The sequence below is a fragment of the Pithys albifrons genome, chromosome 5, assembly GCF_047495875.1.
Source record: "Pithys albifrons albifrons isolate INPA30051 chromosome 5, PitAlb_v1, whole genome shotgun sequence".
Lineage (NCBI taxonomy): Eukaryota > Metazoa > Chordata > Aves > Passeriformes > Thamnophilidae > Pithys > Pithys albifrons.
Genome location: NC_092462.1, coordinates 41,493,593 through 41,514,004, shown reverse-complemented (window position 1 = coordinate 41,514,004; position 20,412 = coordinate 41,493,593). Strand labels below are relative to the sequence as shown.

Here is a 20,412-nt window from a genome sequence, read left to right as displayed (position 1 = left end):
TGTGTGCATTGCAATCTCAGCCAACCGCAGTAAATGTTATTGGAGTTTTTGTGCTGTAAAATTGCTGCTTTCATGCCCACTGCATCTGACAATAGGAATCCTCGGCCTTGCATGAGAAAAGAAGGCTGATGTGCCTTCCAGTCAGATATCTGCATCCTTAAAATGTAGGGTTACTACTCCTGTGTACTCCTAATGGGTTAGTGACAAATAAATTCATGTCAATGCTATGTCAGACTTAGAAAGATACTAAATGGAGAAGCCTTTTGTGTATGAGGTAAAAGAGCAGAGCAATCATGCTTTAAGTACAGTTCTTATGCTATTAAAACCACTGACAATATTTAAAAAGATAAAGGATGTTAAAGGTGCCAAATGTTTAGCTGTTCATTTTTCAAAGCAAATTTGAGATAAGCTTTGTTTTCACAATCATCCAGTGCACATCAATTTTTTTTGCTTAGTGACTCAAGCACAAAATCCCCAGTATTTCTCCTGTGAGAAACTCCTCTGAGAATCTGCAAGAGTCCTTCTAGGAAGCAGAATGTTTAAAGCATTCAAACATCATCCTCCAACTTAAAGCTATTCAAGACAGAGTTCAAGTGGAAGCAAAAAGCCAATGAGGAGACAAATCACATTTTTCATTTTTAACTTTTTTTTTTTTGTGTTACAGAAACTTTTTCAACACGGTAATAAAATGTGTGTTGCAGTTGCATTACAATGACTTGATTTCTGTTAATACTGGCAACTTACATTTAATCTAATGGCAATTCCTCAGAAGCAGAGAATCAGGCCCTAGCACTCACCAGAACTAAGGAATAAATTAGGTATTTTATTCATTTGCACAGCTTTTTTCCCTTCAGCAGTAACTAAAGACTCAGTCTTGTCAGAAGGAAGAAACTTTTCCACAACTGATGGGACAAGATAATACATTACCCTTACTAGATGCGGATATTTTGTAGCAAGATGGTAGACATTTGGTGCTCTCCAAACCACCAGCTCCTTACAATGACCCAGACTACAGACCTAATTTTAATTCAGGTAAAAGAAACAAAAAAAATGAAATGACTATCAAGCTTCCACAAATGGGGAAAAAAGCATGACTTTTTTCCCCCCCTTAAATAAAAAATCCCTAATGTGAGTGGCCTAAAGACTAAGAAACCAGAAAAAAAATCAAGATTTTATCAAAACCTCACAAGTCATTCTATGTTTCTGGAAGAACTTTGGTATTCTCAAATCTATCAAGGCTTGATGAGCATTAGAGCTGATAAGAAAGGTTTGTAAAATTTAAGTTCAGGCTGTTGCCACCAAGTAACGAACAAATGGGAGCATGAACAAGATCTTGAGTTCTCTCTTCCTAAAATAGGTTTCTTTTAAAAGATCCTGTATTGTGATACAGAATTAAAAATATTAGACCTTTCCCTGAAATAAAATAATCATAAACGTCAGAGTTTAATGCTATGATTTGACACACTTTCATCTGCTTCCAATCTACTACTTGCTGTGCACTCACACACTGTTTGTACCTCTGGCATAATCAGTAGCTGGGTAAAGTTCTCAGCTTTGTAATTTGTAATGAAAATAAACTCTCTATGTGACTGTTTCCTTCTCCTTTTACTTTCTGTATTAATTTCTACCATAAATTTCTTAGAGCGTATTCTTCCGCACAGGGGCAATACATCCTTGTTCCCAATGGTGACTTCAGGATTTTTCCATTAAACTGAGACAGAATTTAAATTCAAGCTCCTTATCTGGCAGTTAGGAATGTCTGTTCTGTAATCAAGCTAGTCAAAGGAAACGATGTGAGTGCAAGCACTGGCATGCAGGGAAGGATGGATTTTTGACTCTCACGTTCATCTATCACGCCAGGTACATGTTAGTTCACTTTAAGTGATATGACATTTGGATGCAGCAGTCTTCCTTCAATAAAACTATATTCTGCTTTTATATCTCACTGTATTTCAGAATGAATTTATCTTCACAGATTTTCTTAACTTGCATGATTTTTTGTAATATGATTTTTGATGGGGAAGGGAGGAGTGGAGGAAATGTCTCTACATCAGATCATATTCGCAGTACGATACACAGTTGGCAGGTTGTCCCATCTGGCATGCATTTGAGGATAAGATGGATAATTTGTCACTCTGAATCCTTTGATTTGTGAAAAGGCCAAAATCATCTCTGGAAAGATATTTTGCAGCTAATGATACAGGAGGTGTGGGGGAGAATGTTCTTCGAAGGCTACAAAGGCCACAATCTGAGGAGAAATAATTGGTCTTGGCTCTTCTATTAAGGAACAAAGATAGAAAACTACAAAAATCTTTTAAGAGCAAAACATGACTTACAACAATCAGATATGAGAACTAATTGCCCACCACTTTGCAAAATTTGATTTTGGAGGGGTGAGGGTAAGATTGGGGAACTGTAATTTGCTCTTGGCAAACAGACTGAATGCTTAATTAAACCGAACAAATGTACATTTTTGTACATTAAGGGAACAATGTTGACAGAAGTTTGGCTTAAAAACCAATGAAAGAGGGTAAAAAGATGGATTCATGAAATTGAAATCAAATATCAAAAAGAGATAAAAAATAAACTGGCTAGCATTCAAGACACGATTTTTAAGTTTTTAAAGCAACTACATTTGCCCCAAGCAAGTGGACCAGATAAACTTGTTCATCTGTACCTGAAAGATATTTGTCTTCCTGCAGTGTCTAATTCTGTTCTGCAGCTACCAAGGAAGGCTGCAAGCACTGCTACGTAGTGGTTGAAATATAACTGTCTCTGGTCTCAGAAAAAAGTCAGTGTGTATTTTTATACCATGAACTTATTCCATATTTACGGAAAGCTTGTCAAGTGCATCTCTTCAGCATCATGGACATTCTGAATTTATGGGTATCAAACACTTTTGCTTACAAAATATTTACATGAGTATGCACATGCCCAGAAGACATTGGCAATTTGATTGAGAACTGGGAGCCTTATTTTGTAATTTTGCAGCACACAAAATGATTCAGCAAGTGAGAAGGGAAAGTGGCTGTCATGCAAATGATTTATTGTAGAAGGCCTGGACAATTTCAGAGTAAAGTCTGGGTTGCAGGACAAATCGTTTTCCGTTACAACAGGCAATGCATTGCAACATGCAGACTGCTAACACAATACACACTTAACAGCTTAGTACAAAAATGCCTGTCACAAACCACAAACTCTTGTACATCTGATTTGAAATGCACACAGGTATTACTAGAAAAGTTCCAGGAGGTTACCTCAGTCCACAGTCTTCTAAGTGAACTTAGGTTTGTTCTCAGCAGTATGCACTACATTTTGTTAATTTTAATTTCATGCTACAAAGTGACAGAACTTCTGTCACTTCCCTTGGGACAGACTTAGATATCTTCATACAGTTCACTGTTCACTGTTACAGTTTTTTCTGATGTGCCTAACCTTTCCTTTCCTTATTTTCATACTAGTACTTTTAATTGTATCTCTACATCGCATACAACATGTTCCATTCCATCTTTGGTTGTTCGTTTCTCTTTGCCAGGAAGTGTAAAGTAATTAGTGCTTAGGCTCTGTAGTGAGTCAACATTTTAATCTCTTACCTATTCCCATATATTAATACCTGTAACCTCGTAATTGTTTTCATACAACTATATCTGAACAGTAGAATAAATAGTAATAAGAGAATTTGGCAGGAAATTTGAAAAAGCAAGACAGCCAAATTTCAAACTTATTCCATTGATACTGAGTCTATGAATCCCTCTATGCTGATATATTTGTACCCAGCTACAATTGTACTTGTTAGTCAGACCATGTTGCAGATTTGTCTAATTAAAATTCTCTATCACCATTTCTCCTTAGATTTTTCCTGAACACTCTGCATCTCAGACCAGCTTACATTTTTCAGTTCTAATTTCACTCTATTATCTGGCCATACAATTAATGATCTTTCCTTGCCCTCTTCTATTAACACTTTGTCCCTAGTTGGCACTCAGAACACTTGCTATTTATTATCACTGGGAAATTTTTTTAGTGCCATTTTTACTCCAACATACACATAACTAATGAGGATATTAAATAAAACCAAGGTTATATCATATCCCCATGATGTTCTTCAATACAACTACTCCTAGTTTGAACTATTATTCTTAATTTATTGTCACAGACTATTTCAAACCAAACAGGTATGAGTTAATTTTTCAAGCAACATGTCTTAGGACCAGTGTCATACCTGAAGACAAGTTGTTTGTATTGATACAACTATGACAAAGCTTAATTTACTATGAATTTTGATACAAGATTAAAAAAAATCTCATTAAACAATGCAGATACCCTCAGAGATTCCAGGGAATTCAGATGATGGCCAGTTCTTAGAATGATGAAAATAAAAATAAGCAAATTTACATTCCACAAGAAAAAAAGAAAAAAAAAAGCTAAACAGCTTTCAGGCATTCAATCTCACCCCCTCGTGTTTGTTTCCTTCTGTTCTAGAACACACCCATGGCCTTCCCTTTCTTTTGTTCCCCAAGAATGAGAACCACTAAGCTGCTATTCATTACACTGCAGGTGACAGTTTGGCTGTTAACTTGTAGCTCACCAGTACATGTAGTTTCCCTCGTGGAATAACTGTGGCAAAGCAGAGATGGAATAAGGGCTGGGAAGGGTATTGTAGGCACTACAGCAGGACTGCCAGAAAGACACATAGGGTACTTCCCAGATGCTGGATAAGACTGGCCTAATTTGCCATGGGTCTTCTCAGTATTCACAGGTTATTTCCAACCTTCTCACATGGCACTGGGGTACGAACACATTGCTTTTAGAGAAATTAAATGATTCTTATTAAGCTGTTCACAATAGTTCTCACTTGATCTCAATTTTTAAGGCTACTAGCAGCACCTCTATGAAGACCTTACCTTACATGTGGTAAGCATTTGAGAACTCATTTTAGTAATTCTCATTTCTTTTTTAGCTTATTCCTGAAAAGGAAGCTAACTCCCATTGGCTAACAAAACAAACTAATCAGACTCAAAGGTTTAGATTAATAGAATTCCAAATACTCAATCAGATCCTTTAAATTTTGAGTGAGTTGATCAAATAAACTACATTGATCAAATTAACTCATACTAAAGGAAAACAAACAGATGTTTGCATAGACTAAAGAGATGTTAATTCAATTTGCTATTCAAATAAAGTGAATATAACTGAAAGCAATTCAATAATATAATTGTTTTCAGTCAGTACCTTTTTTATCCCTAAAAGCTTTAGCAGCAATCTCCCACTTTCTGCCGATATAAATATTGGACAAAGTCATCTGGAATATGACTGGAGTTATTTTTGTACCTGTTAAGATTAGATAGCATAGAAAGCTTACATCCAGATTCTCAAGAAGACAACTGGTGAAAGAAAAACTTCTTACTGTGAAAGTGTTACACATGCTGCATTACTTACATTTTAGCTAAAGAGAATACAATATTCAAACAATACTGTACCAAAGGACACAAATTATATTTACTTTCTAGGGTAGATTTGGAGAGATCCACATACTAGAATGCAATGCTACATAACAATGCAAATCATTGAGTAAAAGAAAGTTGGAGCTAACTTAGAAAATACTTATTAAATTCTGGTTTTCCTTATTTTACCAATATACTTTTTCCCCATCAATAGGTCATCAGCATACAGCATGAGAAACCAAACATAAGCAAACAAGCAGATAGTCCAAGCAATATAAATGTGTGTGCTTGGTGAAAGTAACCTTTCTTCCAGTAACACAAACCCTGATCCTGCAGCTGACTGCAATCATGGAAGCCCTCTACCAGAACACCTATGGTCTTCTCTTTATTGAGTAAAAAGCAAACAAGCCCAACTCAAATTATGGTAATCACTATATATACAATATCTGTGGTTAGCATGATGAAGCACTTCTAAAAACAAGTCTAATCTTGTGGCAAGAGAGAAAGATTATTAGCTGTGTTGTATGACCGCCAGCACTACTAGACTATGAATGTATTATACATCATTCATTTCATTCTTTGACAGCAGGAACTGCAAGCACTTCTACTACAAATATACTCTGAAGGGATGAATATCAGACATCTGCAGATAGAGGAGATGGGGAGCACAGCAGGAAGAGAGGGGAAGGGAAAAACAAACATATACTTGCAGAGTATGCCACGTTTTCCTTTGCTTGGCAGAAGTTTTACAAATAACAACTCTCTCAACATATACCATGGTGCTAACTTCTGTCCTACTTGTGATCAACCCCCCCCTTTATTTTGTCCTGCCAAAAGGTCAACAGTTGACCTGGCATGGGAACAGATGAAATTAATTTAGCGAGACTGGAATGAAAGGGCTTAAGGAACATTTCCTCAAGGTGGGCAAACTCCAACTTGCAAGCAAGTGTTCCAAATTTCAGAAGCAGCAAAATGCTCAAACCTAGAGAAATGATGAACATTTACTACCTTCCTAGGAGGTGAAGAGATGCAAGGAGATCATCCCAACTATGCAAAATTTTTAGCAGCTTTGTCTCACTTTTGCATTTTTTATTTGTAAAGGAAGGACTGGTAGGTACAGTAATGTAAATGTATTGATTTATTGAACTAAACCAGGCTACCTTTCGGATAATGCATACACTTTCTAACAGATTTCATATTCTTAGACACAAAAAGAAAGGAGACTTTTCATAACACACCCTGATTATGACAATAAATTACCAGTTTTTGTAATTCTACACAGATTAAACATTGAGCAAGTTGAACATGCAAAAATAAAGTTCATTATTAAATTTAAAGATCTTAATCCAAATGTGTCACATTCACATACATGACTGCTTTCAGCAGATTGGCTTTTTCAACAAAACACCGAAGTTCCACTCCAAGCTAGGAAGAGAAGCTCAAAGCTAGTGTTTCGCTCAGCAAAATAATTCTGTCCTACCAGCTGATGTACAATCGCTAGAGAAATGTTTCTCCAAACTCCCTCTAGTGGTTCATTCATAAGGGAGTTCTTTACAATCAATCAACAGAAATGGTTCTTAAGAACTGAAGTGGCTTGTTCTGCTGAGGAAGGGCTGAGAACTAATCAATTGCTCTTCCAGTGCATCTACATCAAGAAAATTTGTACAGTCATAAGACAAAAATGAAACCCTGTGGCTACTGTATTTTCTTATGTAAAAAACCCCCGAGCCATCAAGTAAAAATGTGGTTTCTGAGAGCATGATGTATAAGCAGACACTGGTGTTTTAAGTATGTCACTCCTGTTGCATACTCACACTGTTTGGGAGGATGAGAAACACGGAAACAAACATCTCAGAAGCCACTACTGCCTTCTGTCAACACACAGCTCTCTTCCTCTAGAACTTTTTCCTCAATTTTGAGTGCCCTATCCAGTAACATACAAATCCTGCTCTCCTTCCCTGAGGAAATGAAAGGAATGGGCTGGAACCTGCTGAACTTGATGAGGTAGTAAAAGATATCGTTTACACTATACTGAAGATAAATATCATGACAATTTAACCAACTTCAGCCTACCCTTTAAAAAGTACAACTAAAGATTAGTTACTTGCTAAAAACTGCATTACATAATAAATTATTAATTGCTATGGTTTAATGTAAGTATTGCATGTTAAAATTAATGAGCTTTTATATATTAGCAGTTATTTTCTACCCTTGCTTATCCTACAGTAAAATAGAGACATAATGTGTGACATTTAAAAGAAAAGCAGTTTAAAATACAAAGTAATTTTGATATATTAATTTTTATTAGACAATTTCTTAGAAGGATGGAAAATAAAAGGGTATTTAAACTATGGACAAAGTGTCCTCTTCTTACCATGACCTGGGACAGACACTGGATTAGTATCGGTCTGTACTAGGCATGAGCTGGCAGTATAGTCCTCATCTGTATCAGAGTCCTGAACTGGCTGGCTGGCATTATTACTTAATAACCACCTCTGGTTGTCATGGAGATTGGGTGATGGAGGAGGGGAGTGTAAATGTTCAGTAACTGATGGACTAGATGAGGAGGATGGCATGGGAGGACCTATAAAAAAATAGAAAAAAATTTAAAATATGGATCAAGATATCACATGAAAAACAAATAGTTTATTTTTTGCATCACCAAAAGGCAAATAGTCTACTTCAAACAATAAAAAGAGATGGACAAAGAAAATACGAAAATTACCTGTAATAAACTGGTTTAAATGCTTTAGAAAACGTAACACAATGCCATGACTCGCTATTTCAATGGACAGTGTCTATCATATAGGGCTACTTCTTTGAGTGGGACACTCCCATCTAAAATCTATTTATGAAAAAAAAATAATACAGATAAGCAAAGACTCAATGATGTAAATTTCTACCATATGAGTTCCTCTGATAGCACCTTTAGGTTTTGTTTTTCTCAGACACACAGACTATTTAAAACCTACTGAAATGTTTCCCCTGTCAAACTTGTGTCCATCTGTACAAGTTATTTTAAAATATGCATATGCAATGACTACATCCCATTTATGCACCTAGAAAGCACCTTAAAGGTACCATGAAGGAAGAAAGATTTAAATAAAGTTTTGGGATATCATAACAATATATTTAGTCCGTCGATGAAACAATATTTAAACCAGAATGCAGCAGAGAAAGAGTTACTTAATTTACCCTGTGAATATAGGGGGCTTCCTTTTCATCCTTAGTGAGGACAGATCTTACTCTGAGAAAGTAAGACTGCTAGACTACTTTTGCATAAAGTTTTATGCTCTCTGTAGGTGGGGAATTGTACCAGAATATGAAGTAGCTTTATTACATAAGGTATGTTAAAACCAAAATTAGATTAACTGGCATGGTTACTGTTCATAACCATGAATCTAAATTTGAATTAGAGGGAAAGGGGCTTTGTTTCATCATATTTTCATGGTACACAGCAGTACAGTTATGCTGCAGAGGTGCTGCACCTCTCAATGTTAAGTTTAATACAATAAATCATATTGGCACCAATAGCTTGCATTACCTTCCTTCCATCTCTTGTACACTGCTAGAATCATGCTAATTATTATTTTTTCTTTTATATTCATTTTATCCCATCACATAGTATCTTAAATATCTCTAAAACACATTGCTAAGTCCTAACTAAATGGTTTTGCTGGGAAAAAACTCATGACAGCCTCACCACAAACTGTTTGTTTAATAATGCCAACATATCATTTACCTCTTTGGTACTGAACAAGCACAATATATATTATTACTATTATTTCCAATATAAGACATAGGTTTGGTTATGGAAGGAAAGTGAGCACTTATATTAGTCAAGTAACTCCTGTGTAAAACCCAAGGTTTATAGTCAGGGAAATAACAAGGATGGGGGAATGACATTTGACAGGGCTCAACGTGTGAAATTGGAAGTAGGCACATTTCCTAGTTCGAGACAAAGTGCCACCAGATTTTATTCCTACACCTTGATTTTTTACACTGCTTGCATCAGTAACCTGGATTTGTAGTTATTTCTTGATAGAATATTTAATACATTATTTATGATATACAAAAACTGATCTAGGTAGCCACTATATTTCATTTTTTGAATAGTTCTAATAATACATAACAGTGTGTGTGTGGTTTCAAATACAATTTAGCTTTATGTTTGGTTCTGGTTTTTTTTAATCTTCTGTTTTCTATCCTGGAAAGGACTTTTCAAGTCCTTTACTTGTTTTGGACCTCTTACTAGAGAAGAGAGTTACAGTATATGTTCCAGATGTATATATACTGACTGAATGGGGTCAACATCCCAGTAATGTCTTTGGACCTTATGCACAACAATGTTCTCAATATGCTTCCTCTCTCCTCAATTTACACTCATTAATTTTCAGATGCAACAGAGCCTTGATTGCACGAATCATAATCATACAAAATATCCTGTTGCCTGAAAATGTGTCATGTCCAAAGTTCCTTAATGGTTTTGTAAATTCTCTCATTTATTCAAATTTATTAATTATCTCAGGGCTACATGACTAGTTGACACTGCGTTGCAGCAATGAGTATCCTTCCAGAACCAGCATCACTTGGGTTCCCCGTTACTGTTTTTCAGTTCAGAAAACATTGTGTGTCAGGTGTGGAGTGGAAGTGTGAGGCTATCAGCAAAGCATCTGCTATTACACTCAGTGTGGATAGATTCCTGCTACTGTAAAAATCAGGTGATTAGGGCTATAACACCACCAGGAAATTATGCAACTTTTCATAAATAAGCCCAAATCTGGCTGTCAGCTCTCAGAATCACAGAATAATTTAGGCTGGAAAAGAATTTTAATATCATTTAGCTCAACTTTTAATGCAGCACTGCCAAGCCCACCACTAAACAGTGTCTCTAAATGCCACATCTGTGTGCCTGGTAAACACCTCCAGGGATGGTGACTCAACCACCTCCCTGGGCAGCCAGTTCTAAAACCTGATAACCCTTTCAGTGAAGAAATTTTTCCCAATATTCAGGCTAAACCTCCCTGGCACACTGCTGGCCTATGTTCAGCCAGCTGTTGACCAGCACCTTCAGGTTCTTTTCTGCTGGGCAGCTTTCCAGTCACTCCCCCAATCCTCTAGCATTGCATGGAGTTGTGACCAAATGCAGGACTTGGCACTCTGCCTTGTTGAACAAAGCAAACTGCCTTAGCCCACTGATCCAGCCTGTCCAGATACCTCTGTGGAACCTTCCAACTCTCCACAGAGCAGCACTCCAGCCCAACTTGGGATTGTCTGGGAACTGACTGAGGGTGCACTCAATCCCCTTGTCCACAACACCCATTACAAATTTAAACAGGACTGGCCCCAAAACAGAGACCTGGGCATGCCCACTCATAACCAATCACCAGCTGGATGTAATTCCATTCACCACCACTCTCTGGGCCTGGCCATCCACTCAGTTTTTAACCCAGCAAAGAGTACACCCACCACACCATGGGAAACCAGTTTCTCCAGGAGAATGCTGTGGGATGTGGTATCAAAGACTTTATTAAAGTCTGAGTAGATGACATCCACAGCCTTTCCCTCATCCACTAAGCAGGTCACTTTGTCACAGAAAGAGACCAGGCTGGTCAAGCAGGACCTGCTTTTCCTAAACCCATGCTGTCTGGGCCTGATCCTCAGGTTGTCCTGTAACATGCTGCATGATAGCACTCAAGACAATCTGCTCCATGATCTTCCCAGCACTGAGGTCAGGCTGACAGGCCTGTAGTGCCTTGCATTCTCTCTCCAGCACTTCTTGTAAATGGGCGTCGTGTTTGCCAACTTCATGACCTGAGGCCTCCCCACAGAGCAGGACTGCTGGTAAAAGATTGCAAGTAGCTTGTCAAGCTCTTCCACCAGCTCCCTCAGTACCCTTGGGCTGATCCCTATAGAGTTGTGTGTGCCTAAGAGGTGTAGCAGGTCACTGACCATTTCTCCTTGGACTACAGGGGCTTTATTCTATGCTGTGTCCCTGTCTTCCAGCTCAGGGGGCTGGGTACCTTGAGGACTACTGGTTGTATTATTAGAGACTGAGGCAAAGATGGCATTGAGTTACCTCCATTTCTTCCTCATCCTTTGTAACTGTATTTTCACCCTGCATCCAGTAAAGGATGGCTATTCGCCTTAGCCCTCCTTTTGTTGCTTTCTTGTCACAAAGTTACATGGTCTGCAGAGAAAAGGGAGCCAGCTGTAATATGAGCTGATTTTTCACAAGAACCCCAGGCCAACCAGCTGGGACACGAATTTCTGTACAGCCTCAACCAGCACTGGCAGATTTCTGCAGCAAGCTTCTCTTTGATTCCAAGTGAAAAGAAGATAGCTATCTATACTGCCATTTATAGAATAAGCTGCACCTTAAGGAAAAAAAAACAAACCAACCCAAGAAACACACTTTCCAGAGGAATTGTAAATGATGTGCATATTCCTTTCCATTTTTTTTTTACATGGACTGAAAGACATTTAAAAATATTTGGTAATGTCTCTTATTGAAGTCTTAAACGCATTTATAAATAATAAAAATTATTAAACATGACAAACTAATTATATTGACTATAACACTTTTCCCATACAGCTTAGAGGCACACAACACAGAGAATACTTCATTCTGAGAAACACCGCAAAGATATAACTACTGATTTCCCTCTGCCCTTCTGCTTCTTTTGGTATACATCTGGAAAAAAATTCTGTTCTGCTTTGCCTTTCTTGCCTGTATGTAAAAAAGAAAAAGTTCTTGTATTTACTATATAACTTTGATACAAGAGTAAGCTATTTTTCACAGGCAAATATACTGGACTTAAGAGTGCTTAAATCTCATGTTTTAGGTCAGTTATGAGGATAAACACACTTCAGTTTGTTGGCATTTTCATAATTGAAAAGACATGCCTTCAAATGTACTTACATACTTCAAAAAATGTTATCTCACATGAAAAAGCAAGAAAGATTTGCAGAAACTATAGGCAAACTCCAGCAAGAACAGACTCAATATAGCAATATGTAAAGAAGAGAATAAATTTTCTAAGAAAATAATGAGTCCCCAAAGAAAGTAAAACCCAAAGAAAATTGTTTATAAGAAGAATATTAAAAAAGAAATACACCTGAGCTAATAATGGATATATCAAACACACATGTACAAGGTAATTATGTTAAAAAAAAATTGTACTGTTCTGTGTCATGATCAGCACTGATCTAAAAGACAGCACAAATTACCAGTTGAAAGCAGAGCTGATGTCACATATGGAGAAGCTCAAAGGGACAAATATAAGTGCAGCTCCTAAAAAGATAGCAAATAAGTAATGGTGAAGACTGCCATCAATGGACTGACAGCAACGCACAGGAATTTCTATTTTAACTATATTAAGGCTTACCTAAGTCTAAGGCTGAGCCTTCGGTAATTGCTGCTGCCTAACACCATGAGCATGAGACCAGGGAAGCAGAGGGGGCTGCTACAGAGTGTGGGAAGGACTGGGGGCAGAGCAGGGCACAGCTGTGCCTTTAACCCCAGAGCCTCAGGGGCATTCCCACCTTGACATAACCCACAGCTTACAGTTACGCATGCATTTCCTACAACCTTTCCTTAAAAAAGAAAAGAAAAGAAAAGAAAAAGCTATTAGCTGCATTTAAACTTATTTACATGGAATTATGAAGAATGAATCCAACAGCTGCTCAGCTTTCATATTTTATCAGTCATCATATGTTAAAGAAGCACTTTGGTCCAAAACCAACAACAGGTGCATAGATGAACTGCATCGTCACTAGATGCATTTTAAAGAAAATAGTATTGGACAATTTTGGAACGTGGCATTTAGGAGAAAAGTAGGATGGAAGAGAAGCAGTAGTAATGACCTGTAGTTGCAGGGTAGGGGGGCTGAAATGGATGACCCAAAAAGTCTCTGAGGAGCCTTAAAACATATGCACTTCCCACCAGATTCCAACTTTTAAGCTGAGACATTTTGCTGGCAATATAACACCAAGAAGAAAGGAAAAACCTTGTTTATTTTCTTTTCTGATCATAATTCATGAAGCAAAGAAAACTTTCCTGAACTAAAATGTGGTTCTAAAAATGTGTAACGCTTTTGTTGCTTCATGGATTTCTTTACTGCAGAACTCTTCTTCATGTATCTAGACTGTCTCTCAAAAACTAGCATTATCAATTTACTTCCATAAGATGCATTGTGAGTTACATACTTTGAAAAAGTAATTTCACTATAAAAATTTGAAGGGCCATTATTTTAATCTTGATCAGATTGCACAGATCCTATACCTACCTTACATACAACTTCTGATGGCTGCTTAAAGCAACACAAGAGCAGACATTTCTGTTTAGGCTGTGTAACTATGGCAGAACAGTGCATTTCTCCTTTCATAGTCTTGGCAGCCCCTGTCACTGAGACTGAAGAAAAAAATTCCTTTATCTGCATCTCAAAGACACAGAAGGAGAGTCTTATTTTGAAGATAGTGGTAAAGAGTACTTACTGATTTCAATGTCAGTAAGGAAATGCTATTAAATTACAAATTGCAAGGCAGACACCTCTTTACTGAAATTAATGGGATTTTTGTTGGTGAGTTCATGGAAATGAAGATTTCATGTTATATTAAATGGTACTATTATGTCATATAAATCCAAAAACATACCCCATACTGTGGAAAAAATATATTATACATATAATGGCTCACTAACAGTAGCTATATATATATCCGTTTTGTACTTTGCCCTCACAACAGGAAAAGAGAAGTTGCCTTTTGTTTTTTTAAATAAAACAGCTTAAGAGATCTTTTAAAACTGGGATAAGACCAGTGCTTTTTGAAGGTCAGAAATAACATGTCTTCTGGCTCAATTAATTAGAAACTAAAACACTTTCAAACATGAAGGACACTTACAGGCCTTCTGAATCAAGCTGAGATGACTCTTTGCAATCTGTTCTAGGACTTCCCAGCGAGCTGAAAGCTGTAACACACTCTTGTTAAAAAGGGCACCTACACCCTCCTAACAAATTTACTGATCACATCCCAAATTTCAATTTCCAATGTGTGACATGTAATTGACCCAAAAAAGCCTTCTAAAAAACTTCAAAACTCCACACGTGGTATGTACAACCCTTAATGACCGGAATTTAGACCTCTTCATCTCTGCATATAACACATTAAGTTAGTCATTAGTGAGTTTTAATTGTAAAGTCATTTTTTTATTATGGACTCCCTGTATGCTCTCCAACCTGTATGACTTGGCATTGGCATTTATCTCTCTGCTGGATCCTGAAGCCTTCTGCAGCCAACCTGCAGCGACAGTTATCTCTTAATTAATACTCTACCCGCAAATGGAACTACCAAAAAGTGCTGTGGCATAGCACACAAAGAACAATTATTTATAACCAACACAGTTCCTTTTATCTACTTACACCAGAGTTGTCCATTGTAGCTACTGGGAAGGAAGATCTCCCCAAGGAAATACATGCATGGATAGTCTTTCAAATATATACACATATATAAATAAGAGTGTATAAATCCATCTGTGGTGAAAAACACTGCAGTGAGAAGAATTACGTGTCTGGAATTCTTTTAAAAACAAATGCTTTCAAAGCATAAAACTGTTTTTGTTTTGCTTTATTTGTACACAGAACAGATAATGACCCTTTCACACATGAATTGGGAGGTATACTTTCAGTATTTCCAATTCTTCTGACTGCTGATGAACTGTGACTATACATCAGATGCAAACCTTGAACACAAATGACATCTACTTTCCCTAGATTTCCTCAGAAACGTAGTACTTCTAAACAAAACAGATGCATTACCTTGACATGTATTCTAATTCACAAAGTTGAAACTACTTCTGTAGACTGTGAAAATTGAAATTTTATAAGACTATAATCAAAGGACATTGATTAGGAAAACAAAAGCAACCCATCAGAAAGAAAGAAAAATACTAGCCTGAAATATTGTAATTTGTTTTTTTTCCCTCTTAGAAGTGTAGTATAATAACCACAGTCCGTAATATAAAGCTGGTAATTATCTTCTGAAAAAGAGAAAGATTTCTTGAGAAAAATGGTTATGCATTACAACTGACACTCATTTCTGAAGCAAACACTTTGTGTTTAGAAGCATTTTGGTTTTTTCAGAAAATTAACAGCTGCTGCTCAGCATATTGCTAAATGAAAAGGACTGCCCTGTTCTTACAGGGGTCAGACTGCATGACCACAACAGCTCCTTCTTCAATCCTGAGTTCATGCAGCAGTCATCTTCACTTTAAATGGGAGTTTTTGTCTGTAAAGAAATTGCAGAATCTGAGCCTTAACAAATTATCCTAACTGAAGTGCATTGCTTATTACTTCTTTAAAATTATTTTTTACTATTATTTTCAAAATTAATTACCTTATAACTGCACAGACAGATGCAAAGCAAAGTTCATAAGCTGAACTAAAACCTCAAGCATCTCTAGCATCCAGGTTTTACTTTTGAGAGGCTATTCTGCTCAACTCAACTGAACCTTGCACTTTATTTTCCCCAATATTAATGAAAAGTGGACATGCAAAACATTGGAAGGGGAATAGAGAGCTATTTCCAGAAGAATAAAAATCCTCAGAAAATCATTTTAAGTGATAGCTCTCTGTATTTTTACAAAAACCTTTCCTCTTTTTTGATGAGTTGGGGGTGTGGTTTTGGAAAAAAGCAAGCCGAAATCAACATCGGATTGCTAAATATTTCGAATAACTCCTATCTTTCCTTGAGACATAAAAGTTCTCATATAAAATGTCACCTCTCCATTAGAACCTGCTGGGATTCAGGCTCCTGTGCCTTATGATAGGCGTCTAATGGAGCGCAGCCAGGACAAAACGACACCAGTTCAGACACCGACTCAGTTGTACAAGTTGCACACTCACAATTTTGGCCAAGACAAGTACCACTTGCAACCAACTTGCAAGCCCTTGCAGCAAGACACAACAGCTGAAGCATCGTGGCCAGAAGGTCTCCAAGACCACACTGCACTCAGACTGGGAGGCTCCCGAGTTCCCCATCTTGACCTGCATGACTCAGACAGAGACCTGGTCCTTTCCTACCCCAGCCTCTGAGCTAATGCCTGTTCAAACATGTACAGATGTGCATGGTCTCTCTTCAAGGAAGGCACAGCTGCGCACCAATGCAATGCAAAAGGCACCTATTTATGGCCAGTGGCTTCTGCCTCAGTCACAGCCATGAATGGCTGTGCACATCTGCCTGGGCTTGCCACTTCACTGAGCAGTACATGGGGTGGGAGAGGGCAGCAGAGAACTCTTGAGCAGTGGGGATGTGCAGCCACTCATTCTCTCTATTCATCAATTCATGTGCAAAACAAGCTCAAAACCTGACAGAATTTTCATGTTCAAAAAACTCAAACTATAAATACATCACAGGCACAGGTTAAAACCAGGAAAAAAACTCTCTAATTATTTTTTTCTCTGCATTTCGAGAAATGGAACTAAGCATCAAAAACGGAGCTGCTGGCACAAACTATAATCAATATATGAAGGATAGCTGTCCTCAGTCTCTGTGGGTCTTATACTCACTCAGTGATGAGGCTGGAGTTTACCGAGTTTTCACTCTCAGTCCTGACCTTTGCAAAAGACTGTAATTTTTCAGGATACTGATATTCTTTCAGATGGCAATTCATAAAAAGCAATCACCTAAAAAGTAACCTTTGCAAAAATGCATCTTTGGTCTTCTTATCCTTGACTTTTTATTATTAGAGGTAAAATGGATTGAGCCATGCCACATCTGGTTTATCATTCTTCCATCATGATTCTGCGGTAGTCAATGTACTTTGTATTTTGAAAGTTGCTTTGGGCTAAATTAGGGCAGGCAGAAAGCCTTTTTGGAATAGGACAGGAAATGCATCTTGAAGAGCAGAAGACAACTTGAAGGATTTTTTGGAAGGGAGTGGGAGAGAGGCTTCTTAAAGATGAAATAAATCTTCTGGGAATGATTCACAAATCATTCAGTTTTTAGAATCAGGTAGTTTCCCATCCTCATTCCTCCCACCCCTGTAAGAAGCAGTCTAAAAAGGAATGAAAACAAATACTAATTAACGAAATTTGGTTTTCTTAATTCTACTGGGTTCTCTACAAGAAAAGCAATCAAATAAATGTCAGACATTGGTTTTGGCTATTTTTGCTAACAGTGTGGCCACTGCCTTGCAGTCTGCTGTAATGGGAACCACATTTTTGAAGCAAAGCATCCAGAGATATCTTAATGACATTAACTTGCCTGTACTTGCAGACCACAGAATAAGACCTGTTTTCTTGGAAGGAAACACAGCAATTTAAAGATATTTTGATAAATGTGAAAAAATATCAAGAAACTAAGTGTCCTATCAAACTTACTTAAAAAAATAGACTTAATTCCCAATAGTCACACAGAATCACACAGAATATTCTTGAGCTGCAGGGAACCCACAGGAATCATTAAGTTCAACTCTTAAGCTAATGGCCTGTACAGGGATTGAACCTGCAACCACGGCATCATCAGCACCATATTCTAACCAATTAGTTCTTTTAGGGTGGTTATTTACATCTCCATTTGGCTATTTATTTTAGGACCACTAGCCATTTCAGAAGATCAGGGCTGTGGCATAGCAAAAGAGGATGAAGAAGGATGGACTGTTGCCACCTTCACCAGCTTCTGATTAAAAGCTGCCCAACACTGGCACATGCCCCCATGAGCTCCGTGTGCTCCCCAGCATGGCACTGCCAGGCCCAGCAGTCAGGCAGCCGTCACAATGAGCAGCGCTGCTGCCAGAGCCTCCCAGACGAGCTAAAACATCATGCTGCTGCACCCTGCATTCTCCCAATAAAACAAGGCAAACCAATAAAATTTCCCATAAAACTAAAGAACCACGCAATGCTTACAAAAGCACGGACTTAGCAACAAGAGAGGAGAAAGAAGTCCTGACAAGGAAACATCAAACTGGCTTAAGTTGTGAAAAAGTCTTGAACTTCATGGGGTTCATATGCCCAAAGGTAACACAACTGAGTAGGTATTTTTCTCTGCTCTTCATCGCTTCATTTACAAAAGCCCTTCCCTTTCTGCTGCACTTTCAAGTTTTGTTTCTTCCTAGGGATTTTTTCTGCTACATTAAATGTAACTCTTTAACAAAGGAATTCTGGGGAGGGCAGAATTAGAGATTTACCAGAAAATTATTGACTGTTGTCTCACACAGTACCACTCTTGCAAGCAACAGGACATTTACTGGACATTGACGTCTCATTACATCTGGTATGTAATTTATTTCTCTGCTGGAAGAGAACTTATCAGACTTTCCCATGTGGAGAAAATGTTTCCACCTTAGAAACAAATAGACCACCACAGGCAGGAAGCTGAAAAGCTGAAATGAAAACCTTCTGCATGATCACCAAAATCAGCTCACTAAGGCAGTGGTATGGAAATAGGCCAGAGGTGGCATTTTAGGGCCAGATTTCTGATAAAGCCCAGTCTCATTGACAGATGATTTAGAAAACCAAGAGCAATTAAAACTGTAGGGTACTGAGAACAGAGAGAAAGCTGGACTGTGTATCTGAAAATTCGGCATTAAACAAAACCCCCACATCAGAAAGTCCGTTACCTTTACCTGAATATATAAACAGTAACATTTTAACTGGTGAGAAAATTTTGTGAAGCACTACAAAGTTGCATATTTTTAGCCACTCTTCGACTGTAAGAAATTACTGCTAATACAGAATATTTTTTGACTAGTTACATAAACCCTCTACTTGATAGCTTTTAATTTTTTAACATTTTATCTGTGTTTACATTTGGCAGGACTGGATTGTGCTTTAGCTACACATTACAACAATTTAAAACCATAAATTTCAAATAGGGTTAGTTATCCATTAAAGCTCAGAAGAACAGAGACTTAACATTTCGTAAAAAAATATACAAACTGCTCACATTAGCTTAGGTAGGTCAGAAAATGCTGAATGGAGGTAAAAAAATCCCTTTGGCCTCAGACTAAACATGGAAAATTTCAGTCCAAAAGTGCTTTTCATAAAGTTATGAGCTAATGAATAAAAGGGGGTTCTAATACAGTTTCAGTAAATGTTAGCTATAAAAATCCAGCAGTAATAATATAATCTTTATTTCTTTGCCAATTTGACCACTTCAGAATAGTAGAAACCAAGGTAAAATAAACCACACTGGTTACTACGAAGAGGTTCTATCTCTATGAAAATAGAAAAGGCCCAAAAGATTGGGCCAAAATACATAGAAGTTAAATTCCAAAATAGAGAAAATACTTGTTTACACCTGACTGGAGCCAAGTGTAACAAACCCTCTTTACCAAGCTGCTTCCAGAATCCTTGGGCCTTTGTCCAAGGACAAGGGAAATGCCAGCTGGGCCATCCGTATCTGCTGACAGGCAGAGGTTATTATCCATCTCTTTGAAAGGAGATGAAACAAAATTCTCATCTGAGTGCTTTGCAAACTCTGAAACAACCGCTCTTCAGCTAAACAGTAGGGTCACCAGCAGAAGCTGCATAAGTCTCTGAGTTCCTGAAAAATTATTAATATTGAAGAATTCTATTTTCAAGATGCCCCCCCTCAGAACCTGTAAAACTTGCCAGATAAAAACCAATTACTACACAGAAAGCCCTTAAAGGAATTGGTCTGGAAGCCCTGTCCTGTAAACTAAAATTCCCCATATATTTCTTGGCATTTGCTTTTAAAGATTATCCACTCCCTCACATCAACCTTCATAAATCTCTACTGCCAAAACATCTATCAAAGTATTTACTGATAAGAAAAGACATGAACAAATTACTTACTCAACTGGGGCTTTTTTCCCCCTCTGAAAAAGACACTTTTTAACAGGTTCTTGGCCAAGATTACATTTGTATTCACACAGTGCCTCTTTCATAAAAAGATGTAATGCAACCAACTATGAGAGCAGTCCCTGAAAAAGCCAACCAAAGGCTTGACT

The 20,412-nt window shown here is 37.6% G+C and overlaps 1 protein-coding gene across 1 annotated transcript in view; it reads right to left on the bottom strand.

The window, feature by feature from the left end:
* TENM3 (teneurin transmembrane protein 3) overlaps nt 1-20,412 on the bottom strand; it is a 608,874-nt gene that overhangs the window by 166,101 nt on the left and 422,361 nt on the right. The window contains exon 5 of the mRNA XM_071556284.1: nt 7,819-8,028. Coding sequence (XP_071412385.1) covers nt 7,819-8,028 — 210 coding nt within the window. The remainder of the gene's footprint in view (nt 1-7,818; nt 8,029-20,412) is intronic.